This window comes from Populus nigra, chromosome 15 (genome assembly GCF_951802175.1).
Source record: "Populus nigra chromosome 15, ddPopNigr1.1, whole genome shotgun sequence".
NCBI classification, from domain to species: Eukaryota; Viridiplantae; Streptophyta; class Magnoliopsida; order Malpighiales; family Salicaceae; genus Populus; species Populus nigra.
This window is the reverse complement of record NC_084866.1, coordinates 5,281,876-5,296,667: the sequence shown is the minus strand read 5'-3', so window position 1 is coordinate 5,296,667 and position 14,792 is coordinate 5,281,876. Positions and strand designations below refer to the sequence as shown.

At 34.8% G+C, this 14,792-nt stretch overlaps 1 protein-coding gene across 1 annotated transcript; it reads right to left on the bottom strand.

Moving 5' to 3' along the window:
- Nucleotides 1-3,367: 3,367 nt before the first annotated feature.
- LOC133674161 (auxin-responsive protein IAA2-like) lies at nucleotides 3,368-6,750 on the bottom strand. Its single transcript, XM_062095167.1, has 5 exons — nucleotides 5,875-6,750; nucleotides 4,807-5,078; nucleotides 4,573-4,720; nucleotides 4,191-4,255; nucleotides 3,368-4,080 (listed from the first exon to the last, which is right to left on the bottom strand). The coding sequence occupies exons 1-5, from the start codon at nucleotides 6,321-6,323 to the stop codon at nucleotides 4,016-4,018; spliced, it is 999 nt and encodes a 332-aa protein (XP_061951151.1). The 5' UTR covers nucleotides 6,324-6,750; the 3' UTR covers nucleotides 3,368-4,015.
- Between the last annotated feature and the right edge of the window lie 8,042 nt (nucleotides 6,751-14,792).

Below are 14,792 nucleotides of genomic sequence, written 5' to 3'. Positions count from 1 at the left end.
CAGTGTTGGCTCTGCTGTTGTTACACAACTTTTCCTGCATAAATGTCATGATATTCAATCTCATGATAGTCATTCAATTTTGTTCCTGTCTTTTGATACTGATTCTATTCCTCACCCATCTTCGACATGACTTTTCATTTTTGTTTGATTTTGTCTTGTCTCCTCAATTACATGTGCAGTGTTAAATTAACCGTCATTGTTTTGATCATTGTAGAGAGAGGTTCAGTGGGTTCACTCTATTTTAATCTGTGTAATTTATGTACACTCAATTTCACAACATAGATGTAAAGGTAACACTTTAATAGTCATGTATGCTTCTTCCTTTGTTTCTGCTCTTCGTTTAGGAAGAAATAGGTTTAACCATGATTTTGTTATTTGTAGTTTATTATAAAATATATATATATATATATATATATATATATATATATATATATATATATATCTCCCTAACAAAGTTAATTCTCTTTGCAAGATCAATATGTTTGGTCAATAATAACTCTCGGTATAGAGCAACATGTTAAATGTATCACCATTCATGCTATTCTTATTGAAGTCTTGGTTGGAATTTGCAAGACCAAGTGTAAAAGATCAATTTAATTAAAGAGATGGATGGTTGGTCAGATAATTATGATTTTGATAACATTGAAAATGTACCACACAACTCAAATGAGAACAAGGAAAAGAAATCCACAATTTATAATGCCTAGGTAATAGAATTAAAATCCTAAAACATAAAATAAAAATAACATAAAATCTAAGATAACACAAGAAATCCAAAGAAAATTAAAAATTAGTCAAGCATAATCTTTCAAGCATCATTTCAGATTATCTACATAATGGATGAACCAACAACACAATTACCTATATGATTAGACCTCTCATCCCTGAATTTGACCTCCTTAAGGGACATGCTCTTATCCTTATCGATATTTTATTATATGGACTAATTTGGAGGTGGATAATATGTTTTTAATATGTTTTTAGGTACAGTAAACGACAGTGACATTATATTCAAAAAAAATTTAAATAAATTTTCAAGAGATGCACTCATTGAATTTGAGATAAAATTGGACAACTAATTATAGTTAAACTAGAGACACTCCTTTACACCCTCCCCGTTGAGGATAAATTTTCACAGGGTAAAATACAAAAATCTCTATAGGTACTTAATTTGATATAAATTTAAACCGAAAAAAAATAGAATTAATGGTTGTTCATATTTAGCCCTCAATTCAATAATTAACTTTTCCTCGGTCTGTTAAAGATTCAAGAAACCTATTAATTAACTGTTCTAAATACACAATGAAGCACCAAGTGAAAATAATCTTAGGATAAAATTTTCTGTTAACCAGTGGCGTTTTTTCTTTATTATGTTTCTGGCAGTGCGGTCGGTGGGGGTTTCTAATTTAGTTATGCCCTATATTTATGTCTGATGATGTATTTATGTGCAAACAGGGGAGAGAAACTTGTGTTCATAAATAGATTTGCACTAACTATAGTTCATAAACCCTTATTTTATCGAATGAATAGTCTAAAACTATTATTCAAAGTATTGATAAAAAAAAATTGTTACCTATGTTCTTGAGTTCTGGGCAAGCAAGATGAAATCTACACGGCAGGAGAACACCTGAGATTAATTGGGAAAGTTAGGTAAAAACTTTTTAGTGTAAGTTTAATTGCAACAGAGAAACAAATAAATCCTAAAATTAATTATCTAAATTATTGAAGAAAAGAATGCAAAACCCAACCCATATACAAAGAGTGGGGGTAAATTAGGATGTTCAATGGTGATAATGATGGGTATAGTGGGATGTTGCCATGGGCCTGTGTTTTTTATGGTTTACGAAGAAAGATTGAATTTTTAGGGATGTTAGAGACGAATAAGAAGAAGATGAAGAGAAATATTAGGGACAAAGGAAAATCAGATCGATGAAGAGAGAGTACTAAGTTAATTGTTTTTCTACTATTATGGATGTTATCAGGGGACGAAGGGGATGAAGAGATTCATTGTAAGTTAATTAATTTTCTGGGTTGTTTGTTTATTTGCTCTGTTTATGTTTCTAAAGGGGAGAGAGTGTAAGTTTAGGATTGCTAATTAACGGTTGAGATTGTCAAAGCTAAATACCTCATCAACGGTCTATATAATTTTAGTTTTATACTAAGATTTAAATATTTATTTTTTCCATCAGCAACATATAGTTCGTTGCAAATTTTATGTTGCCTTTAGCAACGAATTTTCCGTTGCTAAAGCCTGTTGCTAATAATAAAAAAATAATAAATATGCAATCTGTTGCAAATTCATTACTGAATTTAGCAACGGAATTATCCGTTGCTAAAATCAGATGCTAAGAGTCTCTCTTTTTTTAGTAGTGACAATTCATCATACTTTAGTGATATAACCAACTATTATTCTTCAACTTCAAACATTCAATGATGTAGATTGAGCATCAGGTCGTGACAATGAATGGTCTATTGGTGTTTACTATGTCTATTTGGCTACAATTTAATTTCATAGAGTTGTAAGCAATAATAAATTGTTGCTCGCAATATCACAGAAGCAGAATATAAGGTCCTTGCAAATTATGCTACAAAAATTTGATGGATTAAATCTTTGCTAACTAACCTTCATGTTCTTATTGTTATTTAATCTGTCATTCTCTGATGTGACAAAATAAAAGAAATTTATTTGTCTTAATAATTTATTATTTCATGCTCGAACAAAACATATTGAAATTAATTTTTTTTATGTTTGTGATCAAGTCCTATAAGATAAACTTCTTGTCAAACTTTTCTCTACAAAGGACTAGTATCCAGATGCACTCACAAAGTCGCTACCCTCTATTCAATTTAAGTTTTTCCATTGAGGAGGACTGAGAGGCATGTAGAAAAACAAGATTCTTCAACAAAAGAGTCTCTAACCTTATAATTATGCAGTAAAAGAGTTTTTATTCGCAAAATAATCCCCAGAAATTCGAAACACCTTCAACATATATACTCCACAATAGCCTCCATATCTTTAGAAAAATAGCTCACACTTTTTAAATCTTGAATTCGCATGATGTAGAGGCAACTAAATAGGATACCGATTAGAGTTTATGTTCTATTTAAAATTCTTGCATGCACATAACTTACTAGTTGATAGAAATCAAAGTATTTAGACTTATAAGAAACTTGGTCTTTCTCTGCAATTAAGAACAGTGGTAGCACACAAAGTCAAACTCACCTGAAAATGAAAAATATTACAGAAGGGAAAAATGTATAAATCCTAAGAAAAGCTATAACACAAGGGTTCATTTTATGCACAAAATGGATAGCGCAGAACAAGACATCATATGATGACATGAAGTTGGCCCAGTCCAGCAAAAGATCCACTACAAACTTTGTAATTGGACTTGATAAGATTATGCACATAACATTCTTATTATTTACATAACAGCCTTAGCAATTTGCACCAACAACATTATTTTAGCATACAGACTGCTTGATCTTCTGACTTGTCTCAAAGGCCACTAGAATACACTGCATTGAAGGATTCACTTCCTTGCATATGAACCAGTTGTAGCAACATTAGTTTTTATATTATATTGACTGCACAGAATCTCCTGCCTTCGCTTGAACCACCTCTCGTTTTGATGAACACTAGAGGAAATAAACCAATCTTGGTTGAACTCCCAAGATTTCCAAGTCCCATCAAGGTCTTGAAGAAACTAGGCTGAAAGCGGACACATTTATATACATCACAAGGTAGTTGTCAATGCATTTCTGCATCAACGAATTACTTATTCTATAAAGGTTGAACAGACTACTTATTTTACGAAGCCTAAGGTTTGACCCTCCAAGGCTCCAAGTAGTGACAGACGGGGGAAGTTTGCATTTTTCTTCTTCAGCATCATGAACTAAAAGGATTCCGAACTTTAATGTAAGGATTGCCACTAATTTAATATGGGAAACTTAAAGTCAGGTTTCATTCAAAGGAAAATTCTCCACTTCAAGATTTCACTCTCCATTAAAAGCCTCATCTTCCGATATCTACTGCAGAACTAAGTGGTGTCTTTTCTTGCTTATTGTTACCAACTGAAACTGCAAATGGCCAAAGATCCACTATCAGTCTTAAAAGTTCTACAGCGCAAAAAAGGAAAAGGAGAAATCATTGGACAGTTATCAACTTTATAACTTGAAAGTAAACGCACGTTGTGGAGTGGAAATCTCAGTGCTCTTCAGTACGCGCAATCTCTTTGCTGTAGATACAAACATACTGCAGGAAACATACAACTTCCTTAGAATCAGAAATAGAAGATAGAAGTAAAGCTGTCACAATGAAGGCTTGAATGATTGTTTGAAATCTCCAAGCACCAGCTATTGACAATAGGTAATCACTAGTCAAGTAACAGTTTGTCTTTGTACAATTCTGATTTTATCGATGATCTCAGATTGAAATCTCTCTTTCAGTTTTCATTATTAGACAAATAATTTTAACCCCTTTATAGTAATGGTTAAGGTTTTAGTTATGTCATTTTGAAATGATCTAAAATACACAAAAGATACTGACAAGGGAGGCACAAGGAAACTTACTGCCATGGAACATCCCCAACAAGAATCCTGTCTCCTTCATTGTCCTCATAAACGAGAGTATATTCCCCACTTCCAGAAACTGAACCTGCATTTGCGTTTGCTTCTTTCACCTTTTTGTCATTCCTAGGATCAGCAGTTTCTCTTCGAGCTAAAACAAGAAAATAACAAGTAAATAACCTGATATTTGAGGCATAAACACGATGCACTTAGACCATGATTGTCTTTTTATCTAACCTGCAAGAAGACCTCTGAAGAGTTCATCTATGGCAACAGAGAGTTTCTCGTAACTGTCATAGGCATTGAGGTTTATTTTTCTTCCAATAGGGACTCCTTCCATATTGATCTTTACAAACAAGTCATTTCTGAAACTGTCAGGTTTTAAGCTACTCCCTTCTTTTGGAGGTTTATTTCGTGACTCAGATACCAGCTTTGGAGTACTGCTACCTGCAAGGTTTTTCCTAAACGACCGGATTGGAGGCCACCCAACTACTGATGCAAGTGCAGCTCTGCTTATTTAAATAGACAAATTCATAGAGCAGAGAATAAACATCAGATTTTTGCCAGCAATAAAATTCAATTCAGCATGGATTTTTATTCCTAGCAGAACATTCCAATTTAAGTATTAGCACAAGGTTGTGTTTACTCGACATGGAAATATATGCCAAGGTAATTCCATGATAAATTTGGTGGGTGTGAGGAAATCCATAAGCTACAAAAGTAAAATGCTAGGGATTGTGCATGGCTGGTTTTGCAACTACCATTCATTACTACATGGATGAAATGAAGTAAAATTCACCTAAAAAAAATGCCTTTTGCAAAAAGAAAAATGTATTAAGTTATATAGCTCTGCTGCAATGATATGGAACACAAATTACTTGATTAAATGGTTGAATTGTCAGTGCATGACTGTTAGAGGCAACCTGCGGACTAGATACTTACCAGAAACAAATTAATATGTGCGTGGTGAAGATCTTTAAGTACAATTGTGGCCAAAACCTTGTTAGAATGTCAGGATATCATGAAATGGGCCATTTTTAGGTATTCTATCTTCATCCTATAATGATACCATTCTGTACTAGAGCCACAATTATCATGATATGGACAAAATCATTTCATCTATAACAATTACTTGAGTAACTTTATTTTGATCATAGAGAATCATATAAATGTACTGTGCTGCCTTTTTCTTTCATAATCCTCTAGTTTTGTTTCATGAGGGTCAATCAGCAAGTAAAACTGGAACAGAATGATTATGATCAATTTCAATCAGCAGGAAGAAAAGGTTGAGAAAAGCAGGATAACCTTTTATGACAGCTATTGGTCCCAGCTGTGGTAGCAGGAAATGAGACACTAGAAGAGGTAGAACATGCCATCTTATCTCGGCACTGTAATTCTTCAACTTTAGAGCACTGGAGAAATGAAGGCTTAGGCTGCAGTAACTCCTTCTGGGTCTCCCTGTGAAAAGTCGAAGAATGCAAGGGGTTACTTAACCATGGAGAAGAGAATACCTCCTTAGCTCCTTCCTCATAACCTGAGAGCTTCTTGCATTGCTTTTCATCTGTATCTGTAAACCAGTATCCCTCTGATTGTTTTGCTCCAACTGTGTGTTCAAGTACTCTTTTGGCTCCATGAGTAGTGGGATTGGTCTTGTAAAAAAGGGATATTTCTCCTGGAGGACCAAGCCTCAACTCTAGCTTTTTGTCCTCTGATGCCTTGTGGCTTTTATGCCATTCTTCTTTCTCAGATGTCATATTGAAGCCCTGAATATATTCCTCTATCTTTCTTTACCAGAAAATAGAGCTGAGCAGACAAACTTGAAATCCTTTCTCAGGAGCTGACTGTTCAAGTAGGAGGTAAACAATGATATAACTTGCAATGAAAGAGGCAAATTGCAAAAGGAAATGAGAGGGGAAACAATTCAACAAGAAAATAGGAGAAATTAAGATCTCGAGTTCTAAGGTTTAGGCACATAGATTCCTCCACTCCTATACAACTACTTTCTAAAGCTAGCCTAAAACTTATTCTAATTTTTCTGAGGAGGGGGGGGGGGGGGGGAGCATCAACAACCTGAAAGGACAAACTCGACTCTAAGAAGGAAACACAGTATCGTATGGCAAGCTACCTAGGGAGTTATAAAGCAAGTTGGCGTTTTGACTCTGCTCAACTTTGTCTTAATTTCCCACTAAATGGGGATAAGATAAAGACTGAAAGGATGGAGCAACAGGATGCAAATGCACATAAATTTCTTGACCCCAAACTACATAGTAATTTTCTTTCAAGGATTTGGATTTTTTTTAGCCAACTTTTATATTCCGATTTCAGATTTCTTCCCCATGAAATCGTAAAAAAAACAAGCCTACGATTTTATGTTGTTAGGCTTGACAATAGTGGAAGTTTGCTTGAACAAGAAGCCCTCTCGTGGGACACGGGAAATGTTTTTAATGCTTAAATCAGTAAATATTTTGAAGGAGAGAAAACAATTTATAAAGTAAATGGTTGGTCAAAAAATATTGAATCTTAGAATATATTTATTTAATTGGTAATTTAAGATATTTATAGATCTTAATTATGTTAACTAATCATCTCAAATATAAAGAGTGATGTATGATTAATTGGTAAAAATATTAATATTTATTATTGATTGTAGTATACATTGTTATTGGTGGAGAGCTCGGTAAAATGTCAATGACATGTTAGTAAGAAATAGTCATTTACGAGAAAAAGAGAAGTTTGATTTGTATAAAACTAGGTACGTGTTTGAACTACAGTTATTGACAAAAAAAAATACGGCTCAAGGAGTTTGTTAATAAGGGTGTAGAAAAGATTTGTCTACATAGATAGTGGCAGCGTCGCGTTTTGACTCCTTAAAACTTGAAAAAAAAAAAAACAAAATAAAAGGAAAAATACTAGTCGGGCTATGCTGGGAGAGTGGTCATTTGGGGCAGGGCCCAAAAAATGTGGTTTGTTTTTGGCTAACGTTGTTAGCCATTCGGCTAGCCATCTTTGACTGCAATTTCTAGCCATTAACGGCTAGAGCTTGTTCTTGTGTACCATCATTTCCTAATCAAATTTTAAACAAATCATCATAAAGATATATATTTCTTTTAAATTTGACTTCCAGGGATGCACAGCTAAACTGCGTTATAAATGGCTGTATCTATCAATAATGCACTCAAAAAAACAATAGACAGATGTCCAAGATGAAGCTTTGCTGCTATCCTATTCAAGAAGCAGCGTCCAAACCTCCTATGATGGTCCCTTCATAGCAGACTGACGTTGACACTACGAGCTTCAGTATTCCTTTTTCCAGCAATATCCTGTTAATGGGTTTTTTTGAATGATGCCGCCTCTCATCTCATTGTCAAGCTTCTATCAAATAATGCTCTTTGCTCCTACGCCTACCATAAGTTTGGTCTATTTAGGACCAGTATGAGGCAATTGAATGGCAAACTTTATGTCTCTTATATCTTAATTATAACAAACAGTAAAATGCTTTTGACTTTTGATCAAGCAAGTACCTAAAAAAAACGTGTGGTGGTGACTACTTAACCCTGTTGGAGACGACTTACAAGCCACTAGTCTAATGGTCCACCCGCAAGTAAACCCTCTTGGCTGCTAGGGAAATGTCTCGAACACATGCAGCAGCTCAAGAGTAGATTTCCCACTTCACCATCAACTAGCTTGCCTTCCCTGTAACAAGTTATTTTAATGTGGCATATAGAATTGTGCATGCCATGCTAGCTAGTAGTATACATTGCTGAGAGTAAATTAGTGAAGGGATCCATCATGAAAATTGTTGAAACTTTCATCTTTTTCGGCATGCTTTTGCCACCCCGAGCTTGATGGGTGCAGGAGGGAAGCCTGCCAGGTCTTGAAATGTAGGAGCCAGATTTTGTTCTTTTTCAAAGGAATCAACGGGATTGTTCAATGAATTCATTGAACAAATATCAAGTCATCCATTTCATCATTAGCATCACAACACTTCATGCACCGAGCATCTCTTGTGGCTTGCGGACCCCTACAATCCCACTTACTTAGATATGACAGAAAGCTGCACTGACAATTCCCAACTTCACTTTCTGGGTTGCCCTTTTCCCTTTCATCTTTTGATTTATCGCCTTTCCTTTCAATTCTAGATTGTTATTATCATTACAATTTTGCCTACCTACGTCTCTTTCCTCTCACTTTTGCAAATTGCATGCTTGGTGTTTGTGGCCGTGATAATGGTTTAAAAAGGAACAATAAGGTTCATGTGTCTCTTCTTGATTGCACCTGTAAAATCCGCGAGCATACCTCTAAGCTACAGGAAAGATACACAATCTTTAGAAATAGTGGAAAAAGAAAGACTATGATATGGTGATAATTAGAAACCTCAAGCTGATTGCTTTGTTCATCATGATTAGTTGTTTTAATAAAACTATAGTTTTCTTTATCTGCGTTATCTAAAATTGACTAAAACCCAGTTTTGCTGCGTGGTTGGGTTGTGTTTTTAAAAAAAAAATTAACTTTTTTTTAAATTATTATATATATATATATATATATATATAAATTGTTTTGATATATTAATATTAAAAATATTTTTAAAAAAAAATATTATTTTAATATATTTCTAAATAAAAAAAAACTTTAAAAAAAAACAATCTTCTACTTTAATAAACACTATCTAAATCAACATTGACACACAACTGAAAGCATTGTTTTCATATCTCAATCATTTCAAAACCAGATGGAGGATTAAATATTGTTTCCCTTTGAATTGTATGCCGACTTGTACATGGAAGATGTTGTCAGCAACAGGGGCGGCATCCGGGGGGGCTTGCAAGGAAAAAAACAACTTCCACTTTCCATTCTTTTTTTTATAAATTAGATTCTTAACTCTAAAAATAAAAAAATTTTAAATTTTAGCCCCCCTAAAAGTTTATCTCTAATTTTACCATCCCAAATTAAAATTCTTAGCTAGCAAGCTATGTAAGGAGAATAAACAGCAAAACATGGTAAAAGTAGAAGAAAAATGAATTTTGGTGTGCAAGGAAACCTTCTTCCATGGTGAAATTTCAATAGACTCAGGTAGGTTCAAATTCTTGTTTTAAGGATGTTGTTAGACTTGCAAATGAAGAGGATCAAATAAATGTGAAGCAGTATCATTTTATTTTAGCTAAATGATCCAAAACTATCATGAATTTTTAATCAAATAGTTTCTAAATCTTAATTTATTTTATTGGGAAAATTATAGATTATATCATGAGTTTATAAGTTTGTGACACTTTACAGGATTACTATTTATTCCAAATAATCTTTACAATATTAAAACACTACCAGAAAATCTGCGAATACAAATGAAATCACTAACGGATATATTCCGTCGATATTTTAGGGTAATATTTACCGACTGAATTGATTTCATCGCCAACTCCATAGGTATTTACCGACAGAAATAGTCTGTTGGTAAATACCGAGGGAATCCCAATCGAAATAAAAGAAATTTAAAAAAACCAAAAAGCACAATGACGTGTAATTTTTTATAGACGCTTTTACCGACAGAATTACAGTTTAATTTAAATAGGGAAAGCTGCACAATGACATATCATTTATACCGACAAAATTGCGACAGATTGACAGATAGAAAAATTATGTCGGTAAATCCATCGGTAATAATTAATATATGAACTGGCCATCGACCCTCCCCTCCCTTATTTCTCCTTCTTCCCCTCTGCAACTAAACAAACCCCCCCTCCCCCCTTCAAATCTGTAACTAGCAGCCCCCTTCCCCCATCCTTCCTCGACTTTTCCAGTCACATTAGTAATTTTATTGCTTATTTTTTATTTTAAGTAAGTAAATTTACTATTTTTTTAATTTGAAAACAATTTTGAAATGTCAAATTTTTTTATTGCATATTTTTGTAATATATGTATTTTGTTTGGGTGTTTACTTATTTTATTATTTTTTCTTAAACAAACTTGTTGTATGGATACATGATTATGTACATGTTATGGTTTGTTTTAGATTTTGTAAAATTATATTTGTTTATAAATTATTGAAACTTATGTCGAATTACCGACTTAGGTGTGTTGTGATGATATAAATAATAGCTTGTTTAACGGGTTCGTTTTATATTTTGTCAATTTTATTGCCGAGTTGTAATTTTCATAAATTAATGTGTACAAATTTGTATGTACGTAGATAATTGATAATAAATTAAAAGAAGTATGAAAGTAGGTTGATTATTTACTTAACGTAGTTAATTAATACATATTGTTGTCATCATTATTGGATATATAAAGGTTCGATAGAAGTCATGGATGACCGTTCATGGATAAATCGAGATTCACCCCAAGGATTATAGAGGATGGATCATTGTAATGGGGTTTAGGGTTTTATTAATTATGTAACATCTATTTCAAGAAATATTAATGGAGGCGTTATTAGGTGTCCATGCAAGAGGTGTAAAAATAAAAAGGTTCTCTATCTAGATGTTGTAACGATGCATCTTCTACACAAAGGGTTCATGGAGGAATATTTGTGTTGGTATGCACACGAACAACAATTTGTTCATCACAAGACCATGGTAGAAAGAATGGTTGGGTCAACTTCTAGTACTAGCAACATGCATGGAGTTGAAACTGACAATAGTGATCCTTATAGGACTGTAGTTATGGATGCGATGAGAATGCATCGGGGTCATACTAGTCAATGTCCAATCATAGATAAAGAACGTAATGCATACGTGACTAGGTTTTTTGATCTTGTGAAAGATTCTGACAAACCATTATAGGATGGCTACACAAATTACAGTAAATTGTCGATTGTTGCACAGGTGTTTATCATCAAGTCGGATTATGGGTTAAGTGAAGCCGGTCATAACAGAATTGTCAAATGGACGAGAAGCATTTTACCTAAAGGGAACAGGCTGAAAGAGAACTTCTATACTACTAAGTCCATGATGAAACCCCGAGGATACCGGAAAATTGACATGTGTCCAAACTTCTGCATCTTGTACTACCTTGAAAATGCTAAGCTGGCCGAGTGTAGGACATGTGGGCGTTCTCGTTATAAACCCAAAACTGGCAGGGAAAAGACTCTTGTAGTACATAAAAAATTTAGATACTTCTCAATCACACATGGACTGTAGAGGTTATTTATGTCACCAAAGACTATTGAGCACATGACATAGCACCAATCACATGATGCAGTAGATGGAGTGATAATATATCCTTCCGACAGTGAAGCATGGAAACACTTTAACAATGTGCATCCTCACTTTTCAGTTGCATCAAGGAACGTGCATCTTGGGCTATATACAGACGAATTTAATCCATTCAGGTCATTTGTTGCTTCTTATTCTTGTTAGCCGGTTATGCTAACGGTTTACAACTTGTCATTAGAGATATGTATGAGGCCAGAGTTCATGTTTTTATCTATGATCATACTTGGTCCTAATAGTTCGGGCCGGAATATAGATGTTTGTCTTCGGCCGTTGATTAATGAGTTGGCGCAGTTGTGGTCCTCTAGAGCGTTGACTTATGATGTATTGACGAAACAGAATTTTCTTATAAGGGTAGCTTTGATGTGGACTATCAATGATTTTTTAGCTTATGAAATGGTTTCTGGGTAGAATACGTATGGAAAACCAGCATGTCCATACTGCATGGAAATTAAAAGGCATTCACGCTAACAAACAGGGGTAAAGCATCTTTTTTTTACTACCACCGGTGTTTCTTGCCAACGGATCAAAAGTATAGAAAGAACAAAAAGGATTTTTTTTATTGGTAGAATTGAAAAGAATGTTGCACCCTCACGTCTTTCTGGTGAAGAAATGTATGACGTGGTGTCAGAGTACGGTGATATTGTGTTTGGTTTTCAATCCGATAAGCAGAAGTTTCCTGATTTTGGTTTGACCTACAACTAGGTAAATCGAAGTATTTTCTGGGAGCTTTCTTATTGGAAGACCAATCTCCTCCGCCATAACCTTGACGTCATGCACATAGAAAAGAACATGTTTGAAAATATTTTTAACACGGTCATGAACATGAAGGGGAAGACAAAGGACAATATTAGGTCTAGAATGGATATAGTATTGTTTTGTCATTGTAAAAATATAAAGTTGGTTTATGTCGAGTCACAGGTCGCAAAGCCCAAAGCAAGCTTCATTTTAGACAAGAATGCACAACTACTAGTCTACCAATGGCTGAAGAGTTTGCGTTTTCCCGATAGACATGCCTCGAACATATCAAGGTTAGTTAATTTAGAGGATTGTAAATTGTATGGAATGAAGAGTCATGATTACCATATGCTTATGCAAACACTCATTCCATTAGCTTATCATGATTTATTGACAAAGTGAATATAGGATGCACTCACGGAGATTAGTCATTTCTTTAGAGATATATGCTCCAGCAAGTTGCGGACACAATACATTGAGAGGTTTGAAACAAATATTGTCCAGACAATAAAAAAAACATTGAAATGATATTCCCTTCATCATTCTTTAACTCGATGGAGCATTTGCTCATACATTTACCATATAAGATAGAAGTTGGAGGCCTCGTCCAGTATAGATTGATGCATCCATTCGAGAGGTTAGAGATTACATGTGCAATGTAATCTTCGATACTATTTTCATTATTTTTATTAATTGAAACATTCTTTTAATTCAATGCAGGTACTTGTTAAACCTGAAGGAAAACATAAAAAACAAGGCATATTTTTGAGACATCGATATATGAGGCCTATGTTGTTGAGGAGATCTCAACATTTATCTTGTACTATTTCAAGCCTCATTTGAGAATCAATTGTGTTCCAAGGCAAGACGATGGTAGTAAAGTGTCTTCAAGTGAGAACTTATCAATATTTTGTAATCCTAGATGACCCGCACCAAAAAATATTGTCAAAGAAAGATATTTGTTTGAAATAAAATTCAGATAAGCACATAATTATGTGTTATTTAACAATGATTTATCATCCTTCTTTTTGGAAATGGAAAATATTCTAAACAAAACCAACTTACTCTGTACCGTCAAAGAATAGGATGTTGAGTGATTGGTTATTGCACATGTATTGCCATTTGTTTAACATGTGGAATTGTTAGGTACATAGCTGTGGGAAATGAACCTTTCAACAGCACTTTCCTTCATGCAACATCTCCAGCACTTCAAAATATTCAAGCAGTCTTGATAAAATTAAGCTGGGTTAGGCAGGCAAGTAAAGGTCACAATACCATTAAATGCATGCAGATGTGTACCAGATTCACGACCTCATGATCTCTATCAAGTTTCTCAGAGATAATAATGCCCCCCTTACCATCAATAATATCTAGCCATTCCTCAGCCTTTATGCTGACTCCAATTTCCCGATCGAATATATATGCCTTCTTCAATGGCACGTCTGCCCCGGTTGTCGATGGCTCCACATCTTATACCAATGGATATGGGTAATGGAAAACCTCTAGTTCCCGCGCAAGGTGCAAAATACTTGGCAAGGCAGTGGTGTATAATGTCACCTGAAGCCAGCATTTCTGACCCCAACTTGCCTAACAGAATGGCCTATGCCTGCATTTACGCAGCCTGGGATATGGATCTCTTCGTGCGGCACGCTGGATGTTGGAAGCAATGTTTCTTATGCTTTTAACATGTACTATCAGACCATGGATCAAAGGAATGGTGCGTGTTCCTTTTTCTAATTTATCGACCCTTACAAGTCTTGATCCACCTCAAAATGCTTGTCGGTTTGAGATCATGATCGATATAGGAAAGCAAGAGAAACCTCCTGCTCCTAGCCATTCATTTGCAAGAAGGAAAATCCGGCAACAACCATGGCTTTCATCTTGGTGCTGATCATTTGTGGTGCTTACTGAGTTCCAGATGGCGCCAATACTGATCTGAGTTGGACGGTGCCCGCGCCACTGCTTATCCAGGCCTCATTCGTCCCCATGGAGATTTCAGATGCCACATGTGGCTTAGTTTTGAAATCTTAATTTTACTCCGGTTGAGTTTGTTTGCAAGAAATGTAGTTCTGATTAGAATCATTAGAGTGGATATTCACATAACCCTAGATTCTTACACGAAGCAAATTAGTTCTGTGCCCATCCTTGAACAATTCGAATCTTCCCATTTCTTTGTCTATGAGGCGGTGGTGATTAAAACAACCATTATCCATCGATCTTGGAATATTGTTGTCTCTGCCATTACAAAAACGTTTTACCCCGTTGACCATATCTAGCCAC

Coding starts and splice junctions, on each gene's coding strand:
- LOC133674161 (XM_062095167.1), bottom strand. CDS start 6,323: ATGACATCTGAGAAAGAAGAATGGCATAAAAGCCACAAGGCATCAGAG. Junction 5,079..5,874: donor ACCAATAGCTGTCATAAAAG/GTTATCCTGCTT, acceptor TTAAATAAGCAG/AGCTGCACTTGCATCAGTAG. Junction 4,256..4,572: donor GTTGGGGATGTTCCATGGCA/GTAAGTTTCCTT, acceptor TGTTTCCTGCAG/TATGTTTGTATCTACAGCAA.